Genomic DNA, 25,231 nt, shown 5'->3' on the forward strand with positions numbered 1-25,231 from the left:
GGGCGCGGATGGAAAGCTCTGGCGAGCCAGATGTGGCCCTCGGGCCGCCAGTTGACGGTCCCTGACCTACACAGACTGTACTTTTACATTCATTCACAAATGTTTGCAAAGGCAGGCTGCACGGCTAGGTGCTTGATTTCATTCACCTGTGGCAATGTGACTGAAAACACCTGAATTCAGAGATTAAGGGGTGTGGCCTAGGACTTTTATTCATATAGTGAATAAACAAACTGGCGCTAATTTATTTTTAGCACCTCACCTCCGTTCAGTTTTTGAGCTTCTTCTCTTCTTTCAGTTACAGTCCGTATTTCCGCCATAAGTGGCATTATTTCCCTTTAAACTGCTATTTAAACTATTACATAATCTGTATTTCATTTGCCACTTCAGCGATCCTCAGCTGTGTCAGTATTTGTTCCTTTTTATATTCCAGTTCTTACTTTAGAAATGAGCTTTATCTCCATCACCCGCTGCCAACGCTTTGATAAATCCATCAAAAGGATCATTTTGAAGCTAAAATACTATGAATGGCCTCTTTGAAATCACAGCACAAAATCTAAATATGGAAAAACTGTAAAGGAATACCGCAGATTTTTACCATTCTTTAGATTGTAAACATCCTGAATGTGATTTCATTGTGCGGACAGCATTGGAGGATTTCTTCCATGTTTAGGATATTAGAGTCCACAAGGATCTATCTTAAAGTAAACCCAGACAGAGATCACAGCTTCATCCAGACGCCCGGCGCTGCTCTGACAGCGGGCCGGGCCTCCGATGGAGACTGGCCTCATGGACTGTTTGTCTGTTGTCTGCGCTTTATATACTGTACATTATGAGCAACTGGAGTCAAGTCAGGCAGCACAAAGGCAAGGTCAATAATGTGAAGTGATCCGCAGGGTCAAAAGATTCGGCTCGCTGCCAGCCATTGTTGAAAGGGTGTTTTTTTCAAAGCAAGCATGCAATCCCCTTGTCTGCACTCACGCTCAACTCTTGAGTATTTCCTGTGGAGGAAACAATAAGACAATAGCAGCAAGTGGCGCGGTGGTCGGCGCAAAGGGGGCATTTCTCAGCGGTCGGCTTGGTCTTGGAATAATTTGATGATGCGAAGAAGTTTTGTTTGGACAAAGTGTAAACAATATGCAGCCATCTTTACGTACAGTCTTTGTGCCTCTGCACCTCGCCCTGTCACAGCTAATGTTTAAAAAACTGAAAACAAATACAGACTGAACAGAGATGTCAATGAAAAAACAGAAACAATAGAACACTAAAGGGGCATCCACACAGGGTCCAGTCGAGCATCGTTTAGCGGCTGATGCTCCGGTTATCTAGGGAACCCTGTCCTGATTGGCTGTAGCTCAGGAGCAAGAGCAGGTCGTCTACAAATCAGAAGGTTGGTGGCTCAATCCCCGGTTCCACCAATTTGCATGCTGGGCAGGACGCTGAACCCCAAACTGCCCCCAGTGCATCCATCAAAATGTGAGTGTGTGCAAGGATGTTAAAAAGTGTGCAAGTCACATGTCACTCAGAGGTGCTTTCTCACTGGTAGCTGCTTCAGTCTCTCACCTCCAGCCAGCTGTAATTTCACCCGCTGTCGCTGAATCCTGTCGACTTTCTGTGGTGTCTACTTGATTCCTGTTTGGAGGCCACTTAACAGTAAAAAAATGAATATTAATAGCTTGCCAATAACTTACTTTATCCACCCTTTAGGGCAAAATTCAGCCCTCTGTCTCTGCAGTTTTCTCACTTTGCAAAGCCAACCGCTGACCCTGATTAGACCCTTCTCAGGCCTGTTCTGGACCCCCAAGCCGCATGTTTGACACTCCTGATCTAAGAGCTGATTGTGAGAATTTCCACCAATAAAACTACAGACAGGTGAAGCGAATAACATTAATTACCTCATTACAGTGGCACCTGGTTTTGGAAATATCAGACGGTGAGTGATGAGTTTAGGTGGAAAAATGGGTGGTAATAAAAGTCCTGACTGGACCTCAGAGATGGATTAAGGCTTTCTGGTCCAATGAATTTTCTTTTGCATCATGTGTGGTGCCAGGTGTGTGTGTGTGTGTTGTTTACATGGGGATGACACAACAGCAGGAAGTACAATAATAAGAAGGAAAGCAGGTGGAGGCAACCCCCCCCCCCTCCCCCCCTTTCTTAGATTCTTCATTCTTGTCCTAGAGTAGAACCCCACCACAGATGAGACAGAGGAGACGAGGAAAGGAATAAAGGAGAGAGGCAACAAGTATTTAGCAAAATGACACATTTGTCCTTTGGGACAACATTTCAAAGGCATGTCAATTAAATATGACATTTTCCAACTGCATCATAAAGTGTTTTATTATAGCCTAAAAAGAATACAGCTGTATTTTTTTTCATCTTTAGGACTACATTTAATTAAATCTGCAACATGGCACAATATGACAAAATTATTACATCCTTGTTTCTGCCTCCTCCAGCAGCCTCCCCCTGCCCCTCTGCATTTTAGGAACTGAGACATCCTTCAGCGCGGTGCACTGAGATTGATTCCCGGATCACAGTAAGTCAAAGAGGCACAGATTAGAAATATGAGAAACTCTCAGTCCTGCCTTTGACACACATCACCTACCTAAAAACATGGTTATCTGCATCACACTGCAACCTTTGTTCAGGAGTGATTTGAGGAGCATGACGAACTCTCCTGAACAATATTGCAGGTTGCAATTAAACTGTTGACTTGTTTTACAAATTCAATCAAGATTTTGTTGGATGTGCTCAAAAAACAAATGCAAATCATGGAGGCCAAGGCTCACAGCATACAGGACTTTTTTTTTTTCCTTCTTCTAATGCCTTGCTCCTGGACAGAAGTCCGTGCACTCCATGTTTGATGGCACAAGGCCAATATACGGCTGGTGGGTGATCTTTGCTGCCGCATATTTTTGCAGGATTTATCAAAAGAGCTGCATGAAAAAAAAAATCAAACTTGTATTTATGTGCTGTGCTGGGTGACACACTATAATAAAACATCGATGCATCAATTTCAGTGTGATTTAAGGTCAGTTAAAAGCATAAACATCATTGTTTCTGCTCTACAGTTTACCAAGCATCCATCAAACACTCATAAATACTAAAGCCACATTCTCTGGCCCGTTATGAAACACTTCCTGCCTCCGTAGCAGCCGCTGACTTCTTATCAGCTCGCCTCAGCCTCTCTCTCTGATTGGTCATAGCTGCTGATGAGTGGAAACCAAAGCCGCAGTCATGGGCTCTGTTCTCAGCCATTAAAGAATAAAATAACAAAAAACAAGGTGATAACAGCTCGTGACCTTTGTCCTTTTGAGCCCACAAGAATGCTGACTAAATTCCATCAGAGTTATTCATAGCCCTCGTCCTCCTCCTCACAGAATTAAAAATGTATCACACTCAGCAGCGACGTGTGTGCGCAGAGGTTTGGACATGCAACCCTGTCCGAGCCAAAGAGGAAAGCACATCACACGGCTGGAACAGCAACCAAATGTCACATCAGATATGAGAATGAGCAATTGTGTGTTGGAGTCACAGCCGCAATCAAAATGTTTCAGGGGGCGCTGCCCCCGCCGCCACAATGAGGAGGCATCACGTACCGGAGGCCTTTTTTTGGGTATCATACCAGCAAATGAAAACAGCCAACTTCCTCGAGCCTGCAGGGAGACAAAACATGACTTTACCTTTTCCAAGAATGGTTCCTGCAGGAGGGCACGTACAGCAGAGCCGGAGAACGGCGGCAGACGAGCATCGGGTGGAGACGACAGGCCAGAAGATGCATCAGCGTTCGTTTCCAGCTGATAATATAAACCTCTATTTAATCCTTAACTCCTCAAAGAACCTGGTTAATGGTGACACTACAATCATAATTAGCCTACTAAATCTGCATGTTAATACAGAACATAGAAAGCACAGAATATAAGCAATCAGCAAACATGGGGAGGTCTACTGGAAACAACCGTTTACTAAGAGAAAACTACACTATTAGAATAATAAGTGTTTAAATATGTCATACAGGTTCAAAGCTGCAGTGTAAGAATCTGTGATAACTGTTCAGTATGCTCAGTATTAAAGTGTGTGCTAAGTGCTTTTAATGGTCAGCAAAGCTAGAAAAGTGCTTTACAAGTCTATTTAGGCTTGTTTTTGTCATATTAAACACAGCCAGGCATTCAATGTTAAAAGCTCAGGCTTCAGTTTTTCTCCTCGTGGCTCTGTATGATGTCAGTGAGAGCGGACAAGGATTACTCAAAAGGAGCTAAAACAGTTTGTTTTGGACTCTTGACTGCACCAAGTCCCAGTCTGAGATAAGTAAGATTATTTTAAACGGCGTCAATGCCGCTCCAGTGGGACCCAAGAATAAAAATAAGGAGCTGGGAATGAGTATAACAGGTCAACTTTAAAAGGTAAATCTGTGATACATCTGTAAGTACACAGAAAAATAACATCACTCATTCCCAGTTTAAGGGTTAGTGTGAACAGCTCCAGATTTATCTAATGATCTGGAGCTGCAGAGTCACCCCCTGCTGGCCATTAGAAAGAATGCAGTTTACTGTAAGATTACCCAAAGAAGGTGGATGTTTCCCAGCCATCATTAGAAAGAGCCAAAAACAGTGACTGTACACCATGTGAAAAAGAAGTGTTATCACTTGGGGGGGGTCCCTTTACCCCCCCTCCTGTAACAGACTGAGGAAGTAAGAACAGAGCTGCCACTGCTGCTGGTTTTGCTAAAGAGCGAAATCAGCACTCCTGAGCATTTTATACTGCAAAAGGTTTTTATTTCAACTGACTGCTGAGTCTGTACAGAACATTTGTACATAAATAGGCAATAGTTATAAATATCAGCGGTTTGGCTGGTACAAAATTAAAAAAGAAGATATCGTACAGTATCTACACAAGAAGTGCCACTTTGGGTTTATGTACAACATTGTCTCTGGGCGGATTGTCCATGTAAGTCCATTCACAAGTTACCCGAGCTGTGCTGCACAGGCAGCCACAGCAGCGGGTACACAGTATGTGTCCGGGTTCGAGGGTGGGGTATTTGGACAACAGCAGACTTCGGGTGTTGGAGGTGGTGGTGATATGAAGTTTGGGTGCAGCTTCACTCATAAGCCCATGAAAGAGACGGGATTATTGAGCTGGGCATCTAGAGACTAGAAGGGATTATTAGTTGCTGGGTGTCTCCTTTAGACATTACAGCGCACACTCACGGTCACACGGCTGAATCACAGAACCTGGAGCGGAAAAAAAAAATAATAAATCACACACACATCTGTCATGACCGATAATGGCACGGGGTGTGAATGCTGTCCAGTGGTTGGTTAGTTCATGAAGCGCACTGCGGCTATATGTACAGCTCTGGATGTACAGATCTGACAGCTCGAGTCCAGTTCTTGCAGTTTTACGGGCACATAAAAACACTTCCAACACATCATGTAAAGACAGGAAACTGCTGCCACTTACAGGTAGCCACCCCACCCCCCCACCCAAATGAATATCCTCTTACTCTACTCACAACCACGACCGCACAGACCGACACCAAACACAGCAGCAACAACGCTCAACGCTCTCCTGTGAGTCGCACACAAACATGCAGAAACTGCCCTGCAGACACAGATTTCATCGCTGTGACAGCAGGCGGGTCACGATTGGTCCCTGAAAACTGAGCTTACACATTCAGGCGGGCGATGCAGAGCAGCCCAGAGAGGAAACACGCGGCGGAACGACTTCGGGCCACTTCTCGTGTTTCCTTTTGTTACATGTTCAACATTTCTCAAACCTCACAATCATCTCACAGGCATTCGGACTCCTGCTGCTACTTCACTTCGGTGCAATATCGCCCCCCTGTGTGCTGAGCTGGTAGTGAAGGTGAGCTGTGTGGATTACATAGTTTACCTTCAGAGCCACAAAAACCTCAAGAAAAAAAAAAAAAGAAAAAAATCACACAAACAGTACAAGCATCTTTTCAAATGTGCAAATGTTTGTACAAGTAAATAAAACCACTAACGTTTTAATTTGATGTCAATTAAAATAAGAAAATGGGATGAATAAAGCTAGAACGTGAGAGACACTTTGGCATTTTAACCTAACGACTCTCCTCCTGGACGAAGTTTTGGCCAAAGTTTAACTTTCTGCGCTTCAGTATCGCCTGTGCAGACTTTGAGCACAATCTTCAGTTTCCTTTTTCCCCCAAAACATCATCTTCAGCGTCTGTGTGTACAGCAGTATCACACCGGAGCAGTATCAATGCACACTGATCTAAAGCAAGGCAGATTCAAGTCAGTGCAACGTGCAAAGTTAAACTTAAGGAGCATGGGTTCGTAAATTAAAAAAGAAAAAGGTAGGCATAGGAAAAAAAAAAAAAAAAAACGTATCAGAGCAGCAGAATCTGTGACCTTCTTCGGGGGAGTTCATACTGCAGCAGTGCAGACGTTAGCAACACTACGCCGGGCCGAGGAGAGCCGGGCTGCAGGAGGAGTCACAGAAACACACGGAGCGATTTCTCTGGAAATGTGCTGATTCTCAAGCAGCAAAGTGACCTTTCCAATGCTGATGCACCTTCACATCTTTTACCCAAAATAAGGAAGAATCCTGAACTATACAGAGCCAAACTAAAGCACTCCCCATTACACGGGCCTTCCTCTCGTTTTGTTCAATGAACCATTTATTTGCCTTCAAGCCAAAAGTCAGAGGACGCCACTCTGATGTCTGTACCGCGAATACGAAGCTGGAGATGAGGGGCACGAACACGTGAGACTTTAAAATAAGTTTCTGAAGCTCTGCAGGCTGAAACATTTTACAGAGACGTGTCTACGCTGTGTGCACTGATTGGGAGACTGCACTGACGTCACTGCAAGATCGAGGAGTGCAGCAGCCATAATCCTATATTATTACTGAGCACACTGCGAAGAAACAGACAGGTGCCGAGCAGCTCCACATACAAGTCAGTGCTTTGGTCCAAGGTTCAAAGACAGCTGAGATATATATATTTTTAATCTGGCATTTTTTGATCCCATATGAGCACGAGGAATGGGCTGAAACGCCTCTGAGTCGATGCACAGGACCGATCGATGGTTATAGAAGCATTTAGCTGCTTTGACTGCTGCTTATGAGGGTAAACCTGTTTACTGAAAGCACAGGTTCACATACTTTAGCCTCTCCGGCACATTTCATTTGTCTAATATCGTAGTCCTGCACCTCCGCCAGCATCTTTAAAGCTCACCAAATAAACTGTTACAATGTTTAACAGAAATACAGATCAGTGTGTACCAGGGTAAACTGGGTGGCAGGTAGATAACCGCCTCCTGGCTCCACCTTATTGTTTACAGTAAAGACATCAGAGTGACAGCCACCATCTCATCTCCATCTCTGGAAGAAAGCCAATAAACACACTTTCTAAACTGCTCCTTGGACTCCACTCAGAGTTGATGCTGGCACACATTAAATCGATATATGATCATACGCTAGTTTTCCTCTCAGAGCTTTTTCCTGCCCGTGAGTCGGACGCTGCAGCTTTGGAGCCATTTCAGGAGAAGGAGTGAGAGCCTGTGCGTAGACCTAAAGGCGAGGCGGCTGTTTTAATACTGATGAAGGTGTTTTTCTGCTGATGAACACTGCTGGGTCGTCACTCCCTAAACCCCCCCAAACCCACCCCCATCGCTGACAAACATTTGTTCCGATCGCCAAAGGAGATCATCAGCTCAAGATTACAGGTCACTGTTTAAAAAATAGATTCTTTTTTTTTCCTCCTCCAAAAGTGCAACAGAAAGCCTTCAAAGGTCAGTGTCCACCAAGGCTTCTGGACTCACAGAGAAGGCTTTTGGCACAAAGAAGTGGTATAACTCTGGAAACTCAAAAACATGGCTTTCAGGTCCAGAAGCTGAGGCCGAGCCTCTGCCCGGTGCTGCTCTCTGACACAGAAATGACCTTCCTGCACTGAGTTCCCTCTGAGCCGCAGAGTGATTGTAGCAGTCACAGTGCAGAGACACTGGGGGGCGCCCTGCCCTCCATCCGGCCCCAAAGGTCCAGAGGATTTCTGCCTCGTCTCCTTCCACAAAAGCCGGCTTAAAGTCTCTGCCCGGCTCGGTGTGCTCGCTCCGCTCTGCCTTTCACCTGGTCGTGGGTTTTCCTCACAGCGTGGCCAGGATCCGTGAGAATGATATGACAATGGAGAGGGCGGTCTGGCCCACGCCGAGCACCAGCGCCTCCAGCGGTGCCATGTCTTTCCCCGCCACACGGTAAACACCCGCCACCGCCGCACCTGAGGGAGAAAAAAAGCACACAGGCAGCGTTAATACAAGGCTACAGACACAGCTGTCTGTGACCATTAAAGCCAACTGTCTGTCCACAATCAGGGGATCAGAGGACAAATGCATCTCAGAGGGGGAGAATCTTAAAAATATTACAGGATAGAAGAGCACATAGGCGTCCCTGCAACAGTTCATGCATGCATGATGGAGACAAACAGCAGCAGAGGACGTTTTTATGGATCCCTCTAACCCCAGCACCAAAGGTGAGTGAGCTATTTTTAAACAGTGGTACGGTTGGATTTAAAGGCCATGAAAATCTAAGCAAAGTTTATCAGTGAATCCTCCCTTCATCGAGGTGACCATATTCAGTGTGGAGGATGCAGTTTATGGTGCTCGTAGTTACACTTTAAAGAAGCAGCACCCCCAAATCCACTGAAATTAAATCACTGTTCAATCCTCAGAGATCGGGATCTCATACACAACAATACAGACAGACACAGTACACATGTTCACAAATGTAAAAACTGCATGTGTGCAGAGTTAAAGTTGACAGATTAATGTCACCTTTGAGTATGAAAGGTATTTAAAAGCATTCAAATTCAGTATGAATCAGAGGTGCAGCTAGTGTTAAAATGTCCTCTGACTGGACACCCCAAGTACTGAGTTTAAATGTATTAAAGGAGCAGAGGTAATTGGGTAACTTTTGAGGTACAGCCTAATAAATAAACATCATGCACTGCTGCTCTCTAATTGCTAAGAAGAACCATCGCACTTTATTCATATAAGTCAAGAGGCTTCGTGGTGGAGGGGGAAGCATGCGTACAGACAATATTAGATACAAATGTAGCGTGCACAATGATCTTAAGAGTAGCAAAACAGAAGCAGTGTTGGTCTTAAGTCAGTCTGGTATCCTAAGCACACACTATGCTTCAACAGGTTGCAGAACCACCGTTGAACTAATTTCTGTGACTTTACAGGGTTTTAGCCAGAAAAGATTTCAGCCTGCCAAGTGCGTGTTGGAGTGGAGGCTAATTAGCTTGCTAATGCTAAAGCTAAACGCTATGCCAGCTTGCTAATTCAGGTGAACATGAATGTATGCAATATTCTCTGATAATGATTGGTCCTACGGGTCATTGAAGGCACCTGAATCTGACTGGACCATGTGACCTGATGACGCTAGAGCGTGTGGATCCCTCTAGTCCAGGGATCCTCAAATCCAGACCTCGAGGTCCGGTGTCCTGCAGGTTTTAGATGTGTCCCCGATCCAACACTCCTGATTCAAATGGCTGAATTACCTCCTCAGTATGCAGTCAAGTTCTCCAGAGTCCTGCTAATGACTTCTATATTTGACTCAGGTGTGTTGAAGCAGAGACACATCTAAAACCTGCAGGACACCGGACCTCGAGGCCTGGATTTAAGGATCCCTGTTCTAGTCTGTGTTACAATGCTCTGAAAATAAGATGCAAATTTACCTGCAGCTATTGTTAATAAACGTTCATTAAGCAACACATCAGTGTGTTATCTTTGTGAGTCTACGAAGACAAGTGCTGGACTTTATCGGTTACTCACATTGTTGAGGAATTTTGGCCCACTGCTTCAGGTCATTGAGGTTTGCATAGCACAGCTCTTTTAAGGTGCCACCACATGGTCTCACATTTGAATCTAGAATGTTTTTTTTCTATACAGAGGAGTTCATGGTCAGCTGAGGTCCTGTGGCTGCAAAACAAGCCCAAACTATCACCCCTTCACTGCATGCTTGACAGTTGATATAATTTGTTTGTGCTGATATTATGTGCTGTGTGTTATGGCCAAACATCTCCACTTTGGTCGTTCCAGAAGTCTTGCGGTTTGCTCAGATTTAACTTTGAAAACTTTGCTCATATTTCCAGAGTTCAATGATTCAAATATGAATCCTGGATATTTCTATAGAAAAGGACTTTAAACCAACTATTAAAGGCTGACATTTCCTCTATGCTACATGACCTTTCTTTTGCTTCTGCTCAGCTGCAACTGCTGCCTTTGCCGTCTCCTCACACACACTCTGATTTTGAGCCACACGGGTGGTGGCACAGTCAATAGTCTAGCTCCCTCTGATTGCTACACATTAATAATAAAGTGTCTTTTCTATTTTGGGGGTCCAGCTCAAATCTGTGACGGTGAGTGAGTCATCCAGTGAGCCCTACGCTACGACAGACTCAGGTCTGTGTACACACACAGTGCCCACACTGAGTCAGCAAGGGGACGGTAAAGACAAATAAACAAGGCTCGGATAAGACCTGCTACATCTGCAGTGTGTTAAAAACTAAACAAAATAACAAAATTGTGACTTGGGAGCACAGACGTAAGACAGTTAAGTATCGGGGGTGCACAACAGGTGCACTAGAGGGACAACAATGAGACACCCCCCAAACAGGAATGCTTTCACAGGTGGAGGACACTCATCTTTCTCTCCTCAACTTTTCTGACTGTTTGTCACTAGTTCTGCATTTGGCTAGGGTCAGTGTCACTGCTGGTAGCATAAGGTCATACCTGGACCCTACAGAGGCTGCACAGGGTGTCCAACTCCTCCAGGATGGCACATCAATACGTGCCATTGGCAGGAGGTTTGCTGTGTCTCCCAGCACAGTCTCAGAGCATGGAGTTGATTCCAGGAGACAGACAGTTACTCTAGGAGAGCTGGACAGGGATGTAGAAGGTCCTTAACCCATCAGCAGGACCGGGATCTGCTTCTTTGTGCAAGGAGGAACAGGATGAGCCCTGCAGAGCTACAAATAACCTCCAGCAGGACACTGGTGTGAATGTCTCTGACCAAACAATCAGAAACAGACTTCATGAGGGCAGCTTGAGGGTCCGACGCCTGTGCTTAGTGCCTGGCACTGTGAAGCCTGATTGGCATTTGCTACAGAATACCAGAACTGGCACCCTGTGCTTTCCACAGATGAGAGCAGGTTCACCCTGAGCACATGTGATAGATGTGAAGGGGTCTGAAGAAGATGTGGAGAACGTTATGCTGCCTGTACCATCGTTCAGCATGACCGGTTTGGTGGTGGGTCACTGATGGTCTCAGGAGGCATATCCATGGAGGGACGCACAGACCTCTACAGGCTAGGCAACGACATCAATACTGCCGTTAGGTATCGGGATGAAATCCTTGGACCAAATCGCCCATGGCGAGAGTATGCAGATACCACTGACTAGTGCCCACGCTCGCCTGACCTAAATCTAATAGAACACCTCTGGGATATTATGTTTCAGTCCATTTGATGCTGCCAGGTTGCACCTCACACTGTCCAGGAGCTCAGGGATGCGCTGGTCCAGATTTGGGAGGAGATCCCCCAGGACAGCATCCATCGTCTCACTGGAAGCCCCGATGTTATCATACAAGCACTTGGGGACCATACAAACTACTGAGCACCATTTTTGAGCTGCTGCAGTTAAATTTCAGCAAAAAATATTCACTTTGATTTTCAGGGTTTTTTCAGGGTGATTTTCATTTCATCCAATGATGTGGCATCCTTTCATTCCTAACACATCATCCAGTCCATTTTCAGTGGAGATATCCAGCATGACTTTTTTCCCCATTAAGATCTGATGTGTTTTCAAACTGTTCCATATGCACAGAAACGTATGATTTACTGGGGGATTATGCAGGAGCTGCTTTGAAAATCATTTAGAGAAGTTAAAACACGCTGAGTTTTCACCCATAATTCTGTATCCTACAGTTTCTATAAACTGACTCGAGCATCTCCACCTAAGGCAGGCCAAAATATTGATATAAAGTACTTAATTAAAACATGCAGATAGCAGTTTTGCTGTTTTGATTTAGTGAAAATGGAAAATAAATGAATTAATTCCTGCTTTCTGCCTTTTTTAGAGTAAGTACTATAGATATCCATCTACACCACTGAACTTGATGTGTATAATGGTGCAGTGCCCTCTTGTTATATTAAGTGTTAACAAGAAAGATGAATTAAATGACCTCAGGCTAATCACTCTTGGTCTTCAAGGATCAGCTGCCCCTCAATTTTAATCCACACTTGCATTAGTCTGAAAGATTTCATGAGATACCCATGCAGTCTGCAGAGCTGCACCAGGACCTCTTACCCTAAAGGCTCAGTCATAACAGAGTAAAAAAAAAAAAAAACAGGACAGCTTACTTTTGACCATTTCCTGTCACAAGGTCACCTGGTGGAGGCGACCTGTCAGATTCACTGCAATCACTCCCAGAGCGGCAAATCTTTGCAACCAACTGCTGTCTAATTTATAAACACAGAAATGCTGCCAACACTTTGCATGCAATCTGAGTGAGTCTGTGTTGATGAGGGCGACTCGCCTACAATACGTCTCTTTGCAGTCGGGCACTCGACTCCTCTGGTTGCCAACTGGTTGCGTTCACGTTTGCATACAAAGGGGAATATTTTGGCCTTTTTTTCTCCTGCGCTCTTCATCGGGCCCTCCCCTCGCACAGCGACACTGAGAAAAATGCTCAGTGAGGGGAAACACGTTAACAAGACCAGATAAACGAGTGTATCTACAAATGCACAGTCACAATATTTCTGATTTGATGATGGATCAGTGTCACTGTCTCACATGCACAGAAGTCCGGGTATGAACTTGTGTGTGCACTCTCACAGTCATGTCTGTGTGTCAGTTACATGTGGCGATTTGAGATGAAAACTATAGTGAGGCAGATTCAGTTCATTATAAATGTTATAATAATGAGAAAATAATGAAAAGAAAAAAAATCACCTTCATTAGTGAATTATCCCCATTTATTTTGGCCATCGTTGTCAACCCCATTGCCCATCGACAAAACCTCAGCATGTAGAAAAAAGATTTGAGATTTTGATGATTTATCACAAACCGATCACATTGTAATTGCCAACTTGACCCAATTCAATCAGAGACTGATAACAGACGGATCTTATTGCCACTGTATCCGCAAGACCGCAACTGACTGCGAGTGGTTGAAGGTCTGGTCCCCGTCTTCGAAGCAACGATTTTAAAAGGCGATGAGATCGCACGCTGCGCACGGCTGCAATAATTTTGGTTGTGCTGCATTCTCCAACCACCGTTTTCCTCAGGGCACTTTTCTGCTCAGACTTTAGACTATGAACCACACTCACCCATTCTCACAGAATTATACAGCCTTTTATATTTATGCTACACCTTTAAGCATTTCTTTTGCATACCACATACGTGCTCATACAATTTGGGTTTAGTATTTCACCCGAGGACACCTCAGTATGCGGGCTGGAGGAGCCAGAGAGCGAACCACCGACCCAGGAGCCCGAACGCGTCTTTATAACAAATTTTTGTTAGAAAAAAAAACAACTCTCATTTATAAACTGTTTAAACACTTTATAACTAAGCCCATTAACAGAATGATATTGCATCGCAGAGATCTCAAGCAAAGTTGAAATGGGGCTGGGCTGTACCCTCACGTAACGGCACATACGTGTAATACCACTTTGAGCCACATGATGGTGCAGCAACTACCACAGAAACAGATTAATTAAAGGCCATCTTTCAATATAGGACTACAATATAATTTCAAGAGTACACAGAAGAATTGGCGTGGATAACTTTCTGCCACCTTATAGTGAAATTTTTCTTTAAAATTTGAGGAGCAATTTTACAAAATTTAACCTTTAAATGCCATCCTACTGTTTGTAACAGCTGCCACACAGCAGCACCTCTCAAGTCAGAATTACACTTTGATTTAAATGGAACCAAAAATGCCGTTAACTTGATTTAAGCCTCGGGATGCAGACAATGCTCAAGTTTCCTTTGTTACATAAATAAAACAGGCAGGAAAACTCAGAAGCAGATTAGTCTAAAAATCTTCCTTCTCTGTGTCTCTCTGTCAGCTCCTGTCTTCCTCTGGCTGACACGAGTTAACATGCAGTCGCTCCACCCAGCGCTCCCTCTGCCTTCCTGTCACCTCCCGTCTTCTTCTGGGTGTTGAACGCCGCAGTCTGAGGTCACTATAAAAATAAAACCGTAAACGGAAAACAAAAGGGGAAGTAACTGGACTTACTGGTGATGACACCTCCGGGGAGTGAGGCCAGGAAACCCACGCTGACCAGCACCAGGGTGATGAGGCGTCCTCGCTTGTGGCGCTGCAGCATGACCAAACATGAGCAGCCCCACCGCCCCATGGACGAAGAGCGAGGAGAAGAGACACCACAGGAACACCCAGTACCACATGTTCTGCCAGGGAAAGAGACCGAACAACTCAGATCAATGCAGCCTGAAGCACAGAGAACACATAAAAACACAAACACCCGAAGCTGAGCACGGGATGGGTTTGGCCTGCTTACATTAAAGGTGCTTTTTGGACATTCTCTATGCAGAATTTAACTAAGCTTTACCACCAGGGGGCAGTGTTTTACAAGTGGCTGTGCTGAGATGGTTTCAAATGGTTTAATATTTCTTTTTAACTAACCCAATTTCTTCAAGAGGTGTTTCCTTTTGCCTGGTTAAATAAACATTCAACCAGCCCTCTGCATCATCTTGCGGCATTACATAAAAAGTACAGCCCAGCCTTAGTTCAGCTTCAGTAACTATCTCTTCAACACAATACAAAATTGTTCTGGATATGTCTTAGTGGTGCTTACTGTCTGAAATGCAGTGATTCATTTTATCCATTAGTTGCCTAAATGTTAATTCAGATGAGTACACACATGCTGCTTCCAGATTCACAATTTAGAGAAATCACTGCTCGTCTTAGCACTATAAAATACTTTTAGGATATTCTGATGGACATTTTTAATATTTTCTTGTTAATAAATTATATAATTTATAATAATTTAATAGAACAGATTAAAGGACAGTGAAGATAATCTCAGTTGCAGCCCTATTTATTACTGAGCTGGTCGTTACTGCAAACATGACAAACTTGTGTTTTTTGGTTTATGTCACCATCTCCACCTCGATCAGCTGGCACATTAAAATACTGTTTAGATGTTAATGCGTGACAACAATCCCATATTCCAATGTATGACACTACAACACTGACTGCAACAGAGCACTTTTTGTTCCAGAATGAAAATAAGCACTATTTTCAATACAGAACTTTAACCTATAAGATGTGTTTTTAGATTTTAGTTATAGGATTGATTATGAATTGTTTACCAGAGAAAAACATCCCAAAACAGACTGGTTCCAACTTTTTACATTTTTCTGTTTATAGACAGACAACAGATAACAGTAGCCCCCTGGAGGTCAGTAAATAAAATGCATTTTAAAGGCACTTCACTTTGGCTTCACTTGTCTTTTTGTTTGATATTTAAACTATTATCGTAATTCCTTTGCTTGTGTTGGATCACTTTAACACTGTTGTATTGGTACTTTCACTAATTAAAGAATTTGAGTAGTCCTTCCACCATTTTGGAGCACAAACACAGATGGATGACCTCGACACCTAACGAGGACCAAATGTCAGTGAATTCTGCCCTCAGTGGATAAACCTGTGTTGTAATATAGAAGGCTGGCCAAAATGATATTTGACTCTTTAGTCAGAGACATCTGCTGCATTTCTTAATAAATTAAGAGCTTGGTTTAATCCGATTAAGTTTTAAAGTGGCGACCTGGAGGTTATGGCCATCCTTTATGTACAGTCTTTGATTTTATATCACAATAAATGCAATATATTAGGGTTTGCACAAAACAGGACATTTAAAATAATACTAGGAAATAGTGATTTAACACTTTAGAATTTACTGGTAAAACTGCAGGGTTTGGCTTCCCCTGAAGAAGAGGAAAATCAAGGTTTCATGTAACTCTTCACAGATTTGATGTGTGCAACATGTGACAGGTAGATGCTGCAATGTTTTAAAACGGGGGTCATGAGCCAAAAGGGGAAAAGAAAAAGGGTGCTAAATATTCACTAAGGGGAGCCTCTACTAATTTTACATATAAAGGTCAGCTTTGGTTTGCATAATGTCTGTTATGCATGTGTTATCCAATTTTCTGATATAATGCTAAATCACTGCATTGCCTCTTTATGTAAATACCAGAGGTGGGAAAGTAACGAAGTACAAATACTTCGTTACTTACTTAAGTAGATTTTTCAGGTATCTGTACTTACTTAAGTATTTATTTTTCTGACTACTTTTACTTTTACTCCCTACATTTTTACACAAGTATCTGTACTTTCTACTTCTTACATTTTCAAACAGACTCGTTACTTTTTAACACGTCAGAGAGAAGTTTGCATTTCCGGTCAGTGCGCCTCAAACATCAAACGATCTGAGCCTAAACGGAGGAATATAAACATATAAGAGACAAACGTACTGCGTATCCTCCATCACCGGGGCTTATCTCGTACAAAGGGATTAAATACGCAAACCCCATATAATTAATGTCTCATTTATAGCGCTATAATCGGGCCGGACCGAGGTCCGTAAGTTGCGCTGCGGCACATAAACAGCTTAGCTAGCGCTACTGAAGAGGATCGAGCATGAAGGGAGTAACGTGTGGCAGGTAAATGCAACGTTTGTAAATGCTCAACAAAGCAAACACACAAAGTGTGTGCAGTTTGTCACACAGTGTGTCTGCTAGCTAAAAGAAGAGCTGCTGTATTTCAGGGAGAGCAAAGAGAGAAGTTCACTCAGAGATGGAGAAAGAGGACAGGAGAGGAAGAAGAGAGGTTAGAGTTAAAGGTAAGGACTGGAAAATAAATTGAAGTATACTGACTTTGTGTAATTCAAAGATTCTATGAAAATACTGCAGTTTAGGTTAGCTTGTTGTACTGTATTTACAGTAAAGCTCTGTGTTGGACTGGAGCACAGTGTTTGTGTTCATGGTCAGAGTTACAGGTTACATCAGTGCAGCAGAGATGAGTTTGAATCAAAGCTGCTGATGCTGAGATTCATTCACTGAGTCCAACATTTCTACAGCCTGTATGCTGTCAGTGTAGGGGATGGAGATCAGCTCAGAGAGCTGTGAAATACTGGGTTACATCTTTGTGAGTTCAGTTCATCCACACAGAGCAGTAAACCTCAGAGCAGCAGCAGCAGCAGGTCAGCTGATCACAGCCTGCACACCAACATCATTTACTGCAGCTCACAATAGAAAGCTGTGATTCTTCTCCCCATGCAGAGCCACTACAGCTGATCTTAGGGTTCCTCCACCTTCTGAATCCCACTGTAACCCTGAGTATCCTCATGTTGGTGTTTAGGTGGAGGCACAGTCACCCTCTACTATGGAGGACACAGAGAACAGAGCTGTGTTTAAATTCCCTTTAACAGTTTGTGGCCTACATAACAGATTCAAGCTGAGTGCATTCATTAGGATTAAAATTTAGATTGGAATAACGTTTGTATTCTCATGTAATATTATTTTATATTATTACAATATATATAATGAGGTTCGGTTTGTTTTACACAAAAATAGCAGGTAGAAACATCCTCCAAAGAACTACTTTTACTTTCTTACTTTGAGTACATTTCAGAGCCTGTACTTTTTTACTTTTACTTAAGTAGAGAAGTTGAACCAGTACTTTGACTTTTACTAAAGTATTTTTTAACATAAGTACTTGTACTTCTACTTAAGTACAGAATGTCAGTACTTTTGCCACCTCTGGTAAATACACACTGACAGTAAGTGACCCTGAGGGGGAAGACAGGTAACTTATGATATGCCGTCCTTGTCTTGCAAATTCATATTACTGCTTAGAAAGAATGCATTTCCCTAATGTACACATTTCAGTCCTTGCTTGAGAAAACACTGCAGCTCCAGCCAGGATGCAGAGATACTGCCGGTGCTGCACGTCTGTGAGGCGAGGGAGGACTTCAATCTACAGCAGCCACTGTCTAAGTCGGGGCTCATCAAGGAGGCAGCCGACCATGGCGATGGACCCGAGGTGAAGATGTATAAAACCGCTCAGAGCGACATTTCAGATGAGCCGCAGCGAGCCCGACATTAAGCGGTAAAAGGAAAATCTCTGAAACAATAGCGTGTACGGCCGCCTCCCGAATGTAGATAAGCACTTTCTAAAAATCGGTAATGTCGGTTTTGCAGAGCTGGATGTGGAAAGATGAGATCACAGCAATAAAAAAAAAAAAAGTGCAGAAACAAATGTCTGCAGGTCCTTCAGCTAAAATAAAGAAATAAAAGTGCTGGTAATTCCTAAAATGCCAACAAAATCATCTAATTAGCTTCCAACACTGTTATCTCTGAGAAAACACATAATGCACCCTGCAGGGTCCAGACTGTGCTGCCATAATAACTGATTCCACTGAAAATTATAACAGTAAACAGCATTTAAAATCCCACTCTTCCTCCTCCTCCTCCCCCACTGCCTTTCTGTGTCACAGGCCAACTTTGTATAAAAAGCTCCGGCTTCATCGCACCTCGCCAGCGAGGGGCCTTTGGTTGAACCTCTGGCACCACGGGCGCCAGAAGAAGCCAGCTGGCCGTGAGATAACTGAAGAAGAAAAGAGACCAAATGAGGAAGAGCGACCCATCCGAAGCATGGGAACGCTGTGTGAGGGACTGGATGCAAACGGGACACGTGACATTATTCTGTGGTGTAAACATTAGAAGACCCAATTCTATTACCAAGTATTTCTCAGAGCTCAGGCCCACGGGGAGCTCTTTAGCATATCCATTTAACTGAGTTGTTCCACAGTTCACTGAGTGCCCACATTTACTTATTGATCCGGCAGGCGAGCGTCGGGCCGGGCGGAGAGAGACGTGACAGCACAGTAACACAATGGCTTTTTGTATTAAATGACTGAACACGCAGATCACACTGCAGTGTATCTACTGCTGACTTTCTGCAACCATCCAGGAACTGAGGAGGGAGATATTCTGTGGGGACTGGAGACAGAAGAGAGAGATTTATACAGGAAGTACAGGATGAGAGAGGGTGCTGCTAAACTGTCCCTCCCCGGCCCTGCAGCCGACGATATGAAAACCGATCAGGGTTCAGTATCACGTGGGAGATCCAGCCTTTAACACAGCTTGGAAAAGACAAAACTCAAGGAGCTTATGCAACGTTAAAATCATAACACACAGACCGTGATATCACCCACACGGTCAAAAAAAAACTACAGACACCAGATATCCACGCGTTCTTCCTGGTTAAAAACGAGCCTTTGTGGGGCAAAGAAACAGAAGTGCAATTAGTTTACGTGTAGTTAAGGCAATGGGTCGGTTTTGTAAGTCTGTGCATTTTTACTGATGTTTCTATCCATCTGATAAACAAAAATGCTGGCTTCGGCATAACCAATGGGCAATGTGAGGCAAGTTAATTTGCCAGCTGCTGGTCTGTTTGGGCCAGTGATGGTGTGTTGCAACCGTGAGGCAAGCTGGATGAAACGATCCCTCCCTAACGATTCGTCCAGTCACCACTTTCACATTAAAACGCTGGCATCACGACACCTGCTGAGAGTTTAAATGTGAAGCGTTTGTGATCATTTTTGGTAGTAACCAGCCGCAAATGCCCTTTTGTTTCAGTTCCTTTAAAGCTCAGAGTTAGATTCGAGAAATAGGTTGGGTGAAACGTTTCAGTGGAGATCTGTGGCTCATTATTTAGCCCGGCTGACAAAAATTACCCATGTCAGGTAATTTTCTTTGTAACACAGCAGATGCTGGAAGGTGAGGTGCACATTTAGCTCCAGGGACAGCAGCGCAGGTGGTCACAGCTCTGAAAGAGCACCCATGGCGTGAGAAATGAGTGCAGCTAAAGTGCTGTGTCATGCTCAGAGATACGAGCGAACACGGGGCTAAAACACAGCGAGAGCAGAGTATTAACTTCTGCTAATCCGCATCTACAGGCCGAGGTCTTTGTCAGCACGGCGGCTTAGAGCTCGTCTGTCAACAAGAAAGCATTTAAAAAAAAAAAGCAGGGGCTTGTGTATTTGGTGCCTCATAAGAGGTCGGAGTACACGGCGGCTGCAGAACATGAACAATTCCAAGAGTCAAAACTGCAGCTTCTCAAAGCTGAAGGCTGCTGAGTTCACCTCTCAGGAGGAGGAGGAAGAAGGATGGATTTGTCCCGGCATGGACACAGGAGAGCCGGCACCACACAGCTAACAGCGACTCCGTCGCCTGATGACAACAAGAATGGGATCCTGTCGACAGCATTGGAGGACCAAAAGGCCACTGTGACTGACCAATTGGTTTTGCAATTTAAAGTGTCAAAATTAGCGTTCTGGTGCCACCATGTTGGGTTTTTGTGAGCAAGAAGTTACCTATTTAGACAAGAGGGTGGAGTCCTAAGTTATTAGGTAACACTAGTAAACTTGGTTAGCAAACTGCACACATGCACCACGCAGAAATGTGTACCTGCTAATTAGTGCAAAGTAATAGTCTAATCAATTTGCTTCTTGAAAACGGAAGCACAAACATTACACAATAAACCACATTATTGCCAGATAATGTCACTGCAAATGCTTGTTTTAGGAGCCAGCCTTAAGTGGCCACATCGGCTTCATTTTTTGTTGCTGCCTGGCACTCACACAGAGCTTCATCGCCTAATATAGCTGGTATGCATCTAGACACTGACTTGATGCTTTTTTCTGAACCTTCTAAACTCCCAATATACCTTAAGTTTCATTCTCTGCCAGCTCCTGACAGAAATATCTGGATCTTTAACCAAGCAGCCAAGTTTTTTTTGTTTGTTTGTTTTTGTGGGTTCACCTGAGCTCTTTTGCTTTTGTGTGCAGGCTTGCAAAGACAAGAAAGGCTAAAACAAACAGCTCTACACCAGAAAGAGTGAGCTAAAATAAAACGACCAATTATCAATTTGATGTCATCAAAGCAGACGAACCAGTACAACTAGGAAAACCTGCATGAACGGATGACAATGTTGAGAGCAAAATAAATATGAGGTTATACCATTTACCTGTTCTCACCAAGACAGGCTAAAGCTTTCATTGCCGTTTATAAATAAGGTTAAATGTTTCAGCGCCCCCCGCAGGCCTTCCTCTCTCCTCCTGAGCTGCACCTGAGCAGTTCTGCCTGTGTCACCGCACAATTAACAATTAGCAGGTTATTAGTGGAGCGTGCTCCATCAACAGAGTGCGACCATTTCCAACTCACAGCAGTCACTGCGCATCATTTTTTACAGTGGTTTTGCTACATTTTTATATTAAACATGAATCAAGTTCTGCGTTAAATCTACTCCATAGGTACACTGTAACTGTCACCCTGAACCGTAAAGCACAGCTTCACCTGACATCCACCGCCCTGGATGCACATCTCGTCGACGCAGCCTGCGACGACTCTGATTGGCCCACATGGCACGCGGTTTCCTGCTACGTCTTTCCGTCTGCTTCTTCTTCTGCCACAATTTTCTGAGTGGACTGAACGAATCAACGTGGAGCGAGAAGCCACACTGCCAACTAGTGTTTTAGCGGCGGAACCGCAGAGGGAAAAGTATAATTGCTGATAAGTTGTTGGCCACTTGCCTCGGCTAAGCTGTAGGTTCTACATAGATACGATGCAGAAGCATAAATTAAGCTTGAGTGCCAGTAAACTGGGGTCCTTCTGACCCAGTTATGGTCCTCCAAGCTTGGCTGGATTTTAGGAGAATGCATCTGGTCCCGATTGGGTTAACTGGAAATTTAGCTGCATTGAACAAAAAAAAACAAAAAAAAAACCCAAATTTTGTAAAGATACCGACGTTGTTAGAGAAAGGTCTGTATGTAAAAGATGCTTCCTTAATGTATCTCAGTGTGATATACACTGTGCAGAGACCATCAAAAGAAATGAGTGAAACGATCAGGGTGTTTTTCTTTACTGTCAAACAGACCCAAACAGAGTCAGTCTATTTTCACAGTAGCAGCTCATATTTAAATATGTACTATTAATGGTTTTCTGAAGTGAAACTGCCTGCTACACACACCTCAGAAACAGGAAACACTCCCCAGGGATAAAGACCTGACAGAGGCTAGGTATGTTTACATATATGTTTGAGGCTCCCCAGTTCTGCCCCCTGACCTTCTCTAATGTCTCAGGAGGTCATTTTTCACCTGTCCTGTAAACGGCAGAGTTGAGGATCAGGTGGCAGATTTGTGAACCCTGTTCCGGGGCGTTAGCTCCTCACAGCTATCTGGTCGCTGCTGCAGCTCAGATACCACAAACTTCTACACTGCACTGCAACTTCCTGCTGAGTCAGCGTGATGATCTGCACCTTTTTTTTTTTTTTTTTTTTTCCTTTCCATCGTTCGTTTGATGTGTTTTCAGCACAGGATGTCAGCTGCATTTTAGACAGCAGGTCTGTGCACAGTCAACCATGACTACACCTCACTCTGCAGGAAACTAAAGAATTTCTATAATCTTGTGTTTATGCAATACACTCCATCTCCCGCCCATTTCCTCAAAAATAAAAAATAGAAATGCAGACAGATTGCAGACAATAATAATTCTTGCTGAGGAAGTTCAGTCTGCCCGGAAAGAAGAGATAAAATGCCCACACACTGCGCTTCTTGTCCCCCATAATCACTTTTTATGTCACGGGAACTTGCATGACAGTGTTTCTTCCAACTTCCTTAAAGCTACTTAAAAATAAAAAAAGGTGTTCATCCATCCAAAGGGAGCAAGAAAGAGCAGATATTTTTCTCTTGTTGATATAAAGCAGATAATTGCTGACAGGAGCTCCAAAGGAAGCCCAATCATCTGTATCAACAAGTGACAGTTCAGCCATCAGCCCACAGAGATGTTCCAATCGCTTATTTACAGCTTCACAATACCCTCAGTATCAAAACAGGCATGTTCTGGCCCAACAGCACTAAAAAAAAAAAAAAAAAAAAACGTGGATTTTAACTCATCCTTACTTCTGGAGTCAGGACCATCCCAGACAGTCACCCTGCCGGCACAGCGGACGCTCCCTCTAATTACCCCTTCATTGCAAGACAAAGGGGGGAGGAGGACACTCATTTACTACGCATTCACGCAGCAGAAATATTAATTAGCCGCATGTTGTGATTATTTCCATATCATCCACTGACTGACTGACTGTGCACGCCTGCATAGAGGAGTGGCCGTGTTTTGGATCAGGCCCGGCATCATCAATAAAAATACACCAGCTTGGAGAGACAGAGACGAGGTGGATGTAAAGGTGGCACACAGATGCCCCCTGTGCATGACAGCAGCGCGCTACTGGCTAACAGGAAAATCACCACAACACACACACACACACACACACACACACACACGGGTTTTATTCTGCTTTAAAAAGGACGCTGCACATGATGCTGATGGTCATGACTTTTTTTCACTGTACATATAAAAACCCCAGCAGAACAGCACCTTTCATTCCGCTACCTGTGAACCACTGCAGCGCCGCCGAGTTGTGCGAGCTCAGCACTTGCTGCATCGACACATTAAGAGAATAATTCTTGTCCGTTGTCATGTTTCTGCGCCGCCGCCCGGGTTCGCACCCCTCTTTATCGTATAGCTGTACTTGGCTTAAACGAAGGCATGGAGGAAAGCGGGGTGGCATTGGATGTGAGGCGGCTCTCCCCGGCGCGGCTCGCCTCTACCGGTGCCTCTGCTTAGGCCTTGACGTCCGTCTCCGCTCCGGGAAGGGAAGGGCCGATGGCTGGTCGGTTCATCTTCGGTGGTGGTGGTGGTGTTAGTGGCGGCGGTACAGAGGCCATTAGGATGGAGATGGCAGCGGGAGTTCGGGCAGTGAAACGCACCGTTGGCTCGTCCTACATCGGCTAGCCCCGCTACATAACCCTTAAAGGGCCAGCGGTCCTTTTCGTGCGGGGGGGTCACGGTGACACATCCCGCGCTCGTGAAGCCGCTTTATGAATGAGGAACAAAGGACAGCGCGGTGGCGTTAGCGCGGAAAGCGTGCGTAGTGCTGACAGCGGCTCGTTAGGTACCGGGGGGGGGGGGGGGGGGGGGGGGGGGGGGGGGGGGGGGGGGGGGGGGGGGGGGGGGGGGGGGGGGGGGGGGGGGGGGGGGGGGGGGGGGGGGGGGGGGGGGGGGGGGGGGGGGGGGGGGGGGGGGGGGGGGGGGGGGGGGGGGGGGGGGGGGGGGGGGGGGGGGGGGGGGTGACGCCGCAACGTCAAAACGACGACCCACTGTGAGTAGTATTAGGATATTAATCAAATATTAATAAGTACATAACACGTTTAATCAACATAGAAAGTTTTGATTTATTGCTTAGTTTTATTTTACCTTCACCCCTCATGTGCTAGCAAGAAGCGAAGGGAGCGGTTGCTAGGCAACGCAATAGCATTAGCTGTCGAACGTAAATCAGCAAATCAGTGCTAATGCTAAAGGCTAATACGACATTAAAAATGAGAAATAAATTAATAAATTTATATTTCTGCACAGACATTTTTAAACATCTAATGTTCATTTTATTTTAACTGGTTTGATATTTTTATTTTTAAATATCTACATTAAAATTAAATGACCTTAGAAGCAGCTGCTACCTGGCGTTATTCATGACGTCGGACGGAAGCTGGCGCTTATTGGTCCCCCCAAAACGCCTCATATAATAAATAATGACTAAACGAATTCAAGCAGAGAATATATAGAGTATTAGCGAAACCCTAAATACTGAAATAAAACAGGAGCTTTAATTTAGGTGGATGCAAATGGACAGAAACCCTGGGGTGAGCCAGTCTGTCAACCCAGTAAGACAGAATCCCAGAGCAGATGAATGCTATTTTAAAAAGTGTGAGGCTTTGCACTCCTTTTTTTTTTTTACTCATCATCATTTCATATCAGACTGAAAAAAAAATGAAAGTGTGATATGGGGAGGCAGGGAGGGAACAAGGTGTTACGCAGACGCTGAATGTTCTGGCACATTTCTCTGAGGAGTGCAGTATTTTAAGACGAGCTGTCCCAGTTCAGAGGTATGAGGGCGAGGAAGCGTCTGACATTTGACATCTTTTAAATCTGTATATTTTTCTCTAAATGGAACAGAGAGCAAATAATTAGGCAGCCTGGATCGTGCACTTTCACTCCACTCTGAAACAGAAGGAAATACAAGGGAGGGCAGTTTTGACAGTGGT

The 25,231-nt window shown here is 44.3% G+C and overlaps 1 protein-coding gene across 1 annotated transcript; it reads right to left on the reverse strand.

The window, feature by feature from the left end:
- Positions 1–8,010: 8,010 nt before the first annotated feature.
- On the reverse strand, positions 8,011–24,031 carry tmem170b (transmembrane protein 170B). The gene is given in 4 exon segments (XM_030741662.1): positions 8,011–8,254; positions 14,284–14,380; positions 14,382–14,455; positions 23,523–24,031. Coding segments are annotated over 4 exon segments (480 nt in total). The 5' UTR covers positions 23,701–24,031; the 3' UTR covers positions 8,011–8,123.
- Between the last annotated feature and the right edge of the window lie 1,200 nt (positions 24,032–25,231).

This window comes from Archocentrus centrarchus, chromosome 11 (genome assembly GCF_007364275.1).
Source record: "Archocentrus centrarchus isolate MPI-CPG fArcCen1 chromosome 11, fArcCen1, whole genome shotgun sequence".
NCBI classification, from domain to species: domain Eukaryota; kingdom Metazoa; phylum Chordata; class Actinopteri; order Cichliformes; family Cichlidae; genus Archocentrus; species Archocentrus centrarchus.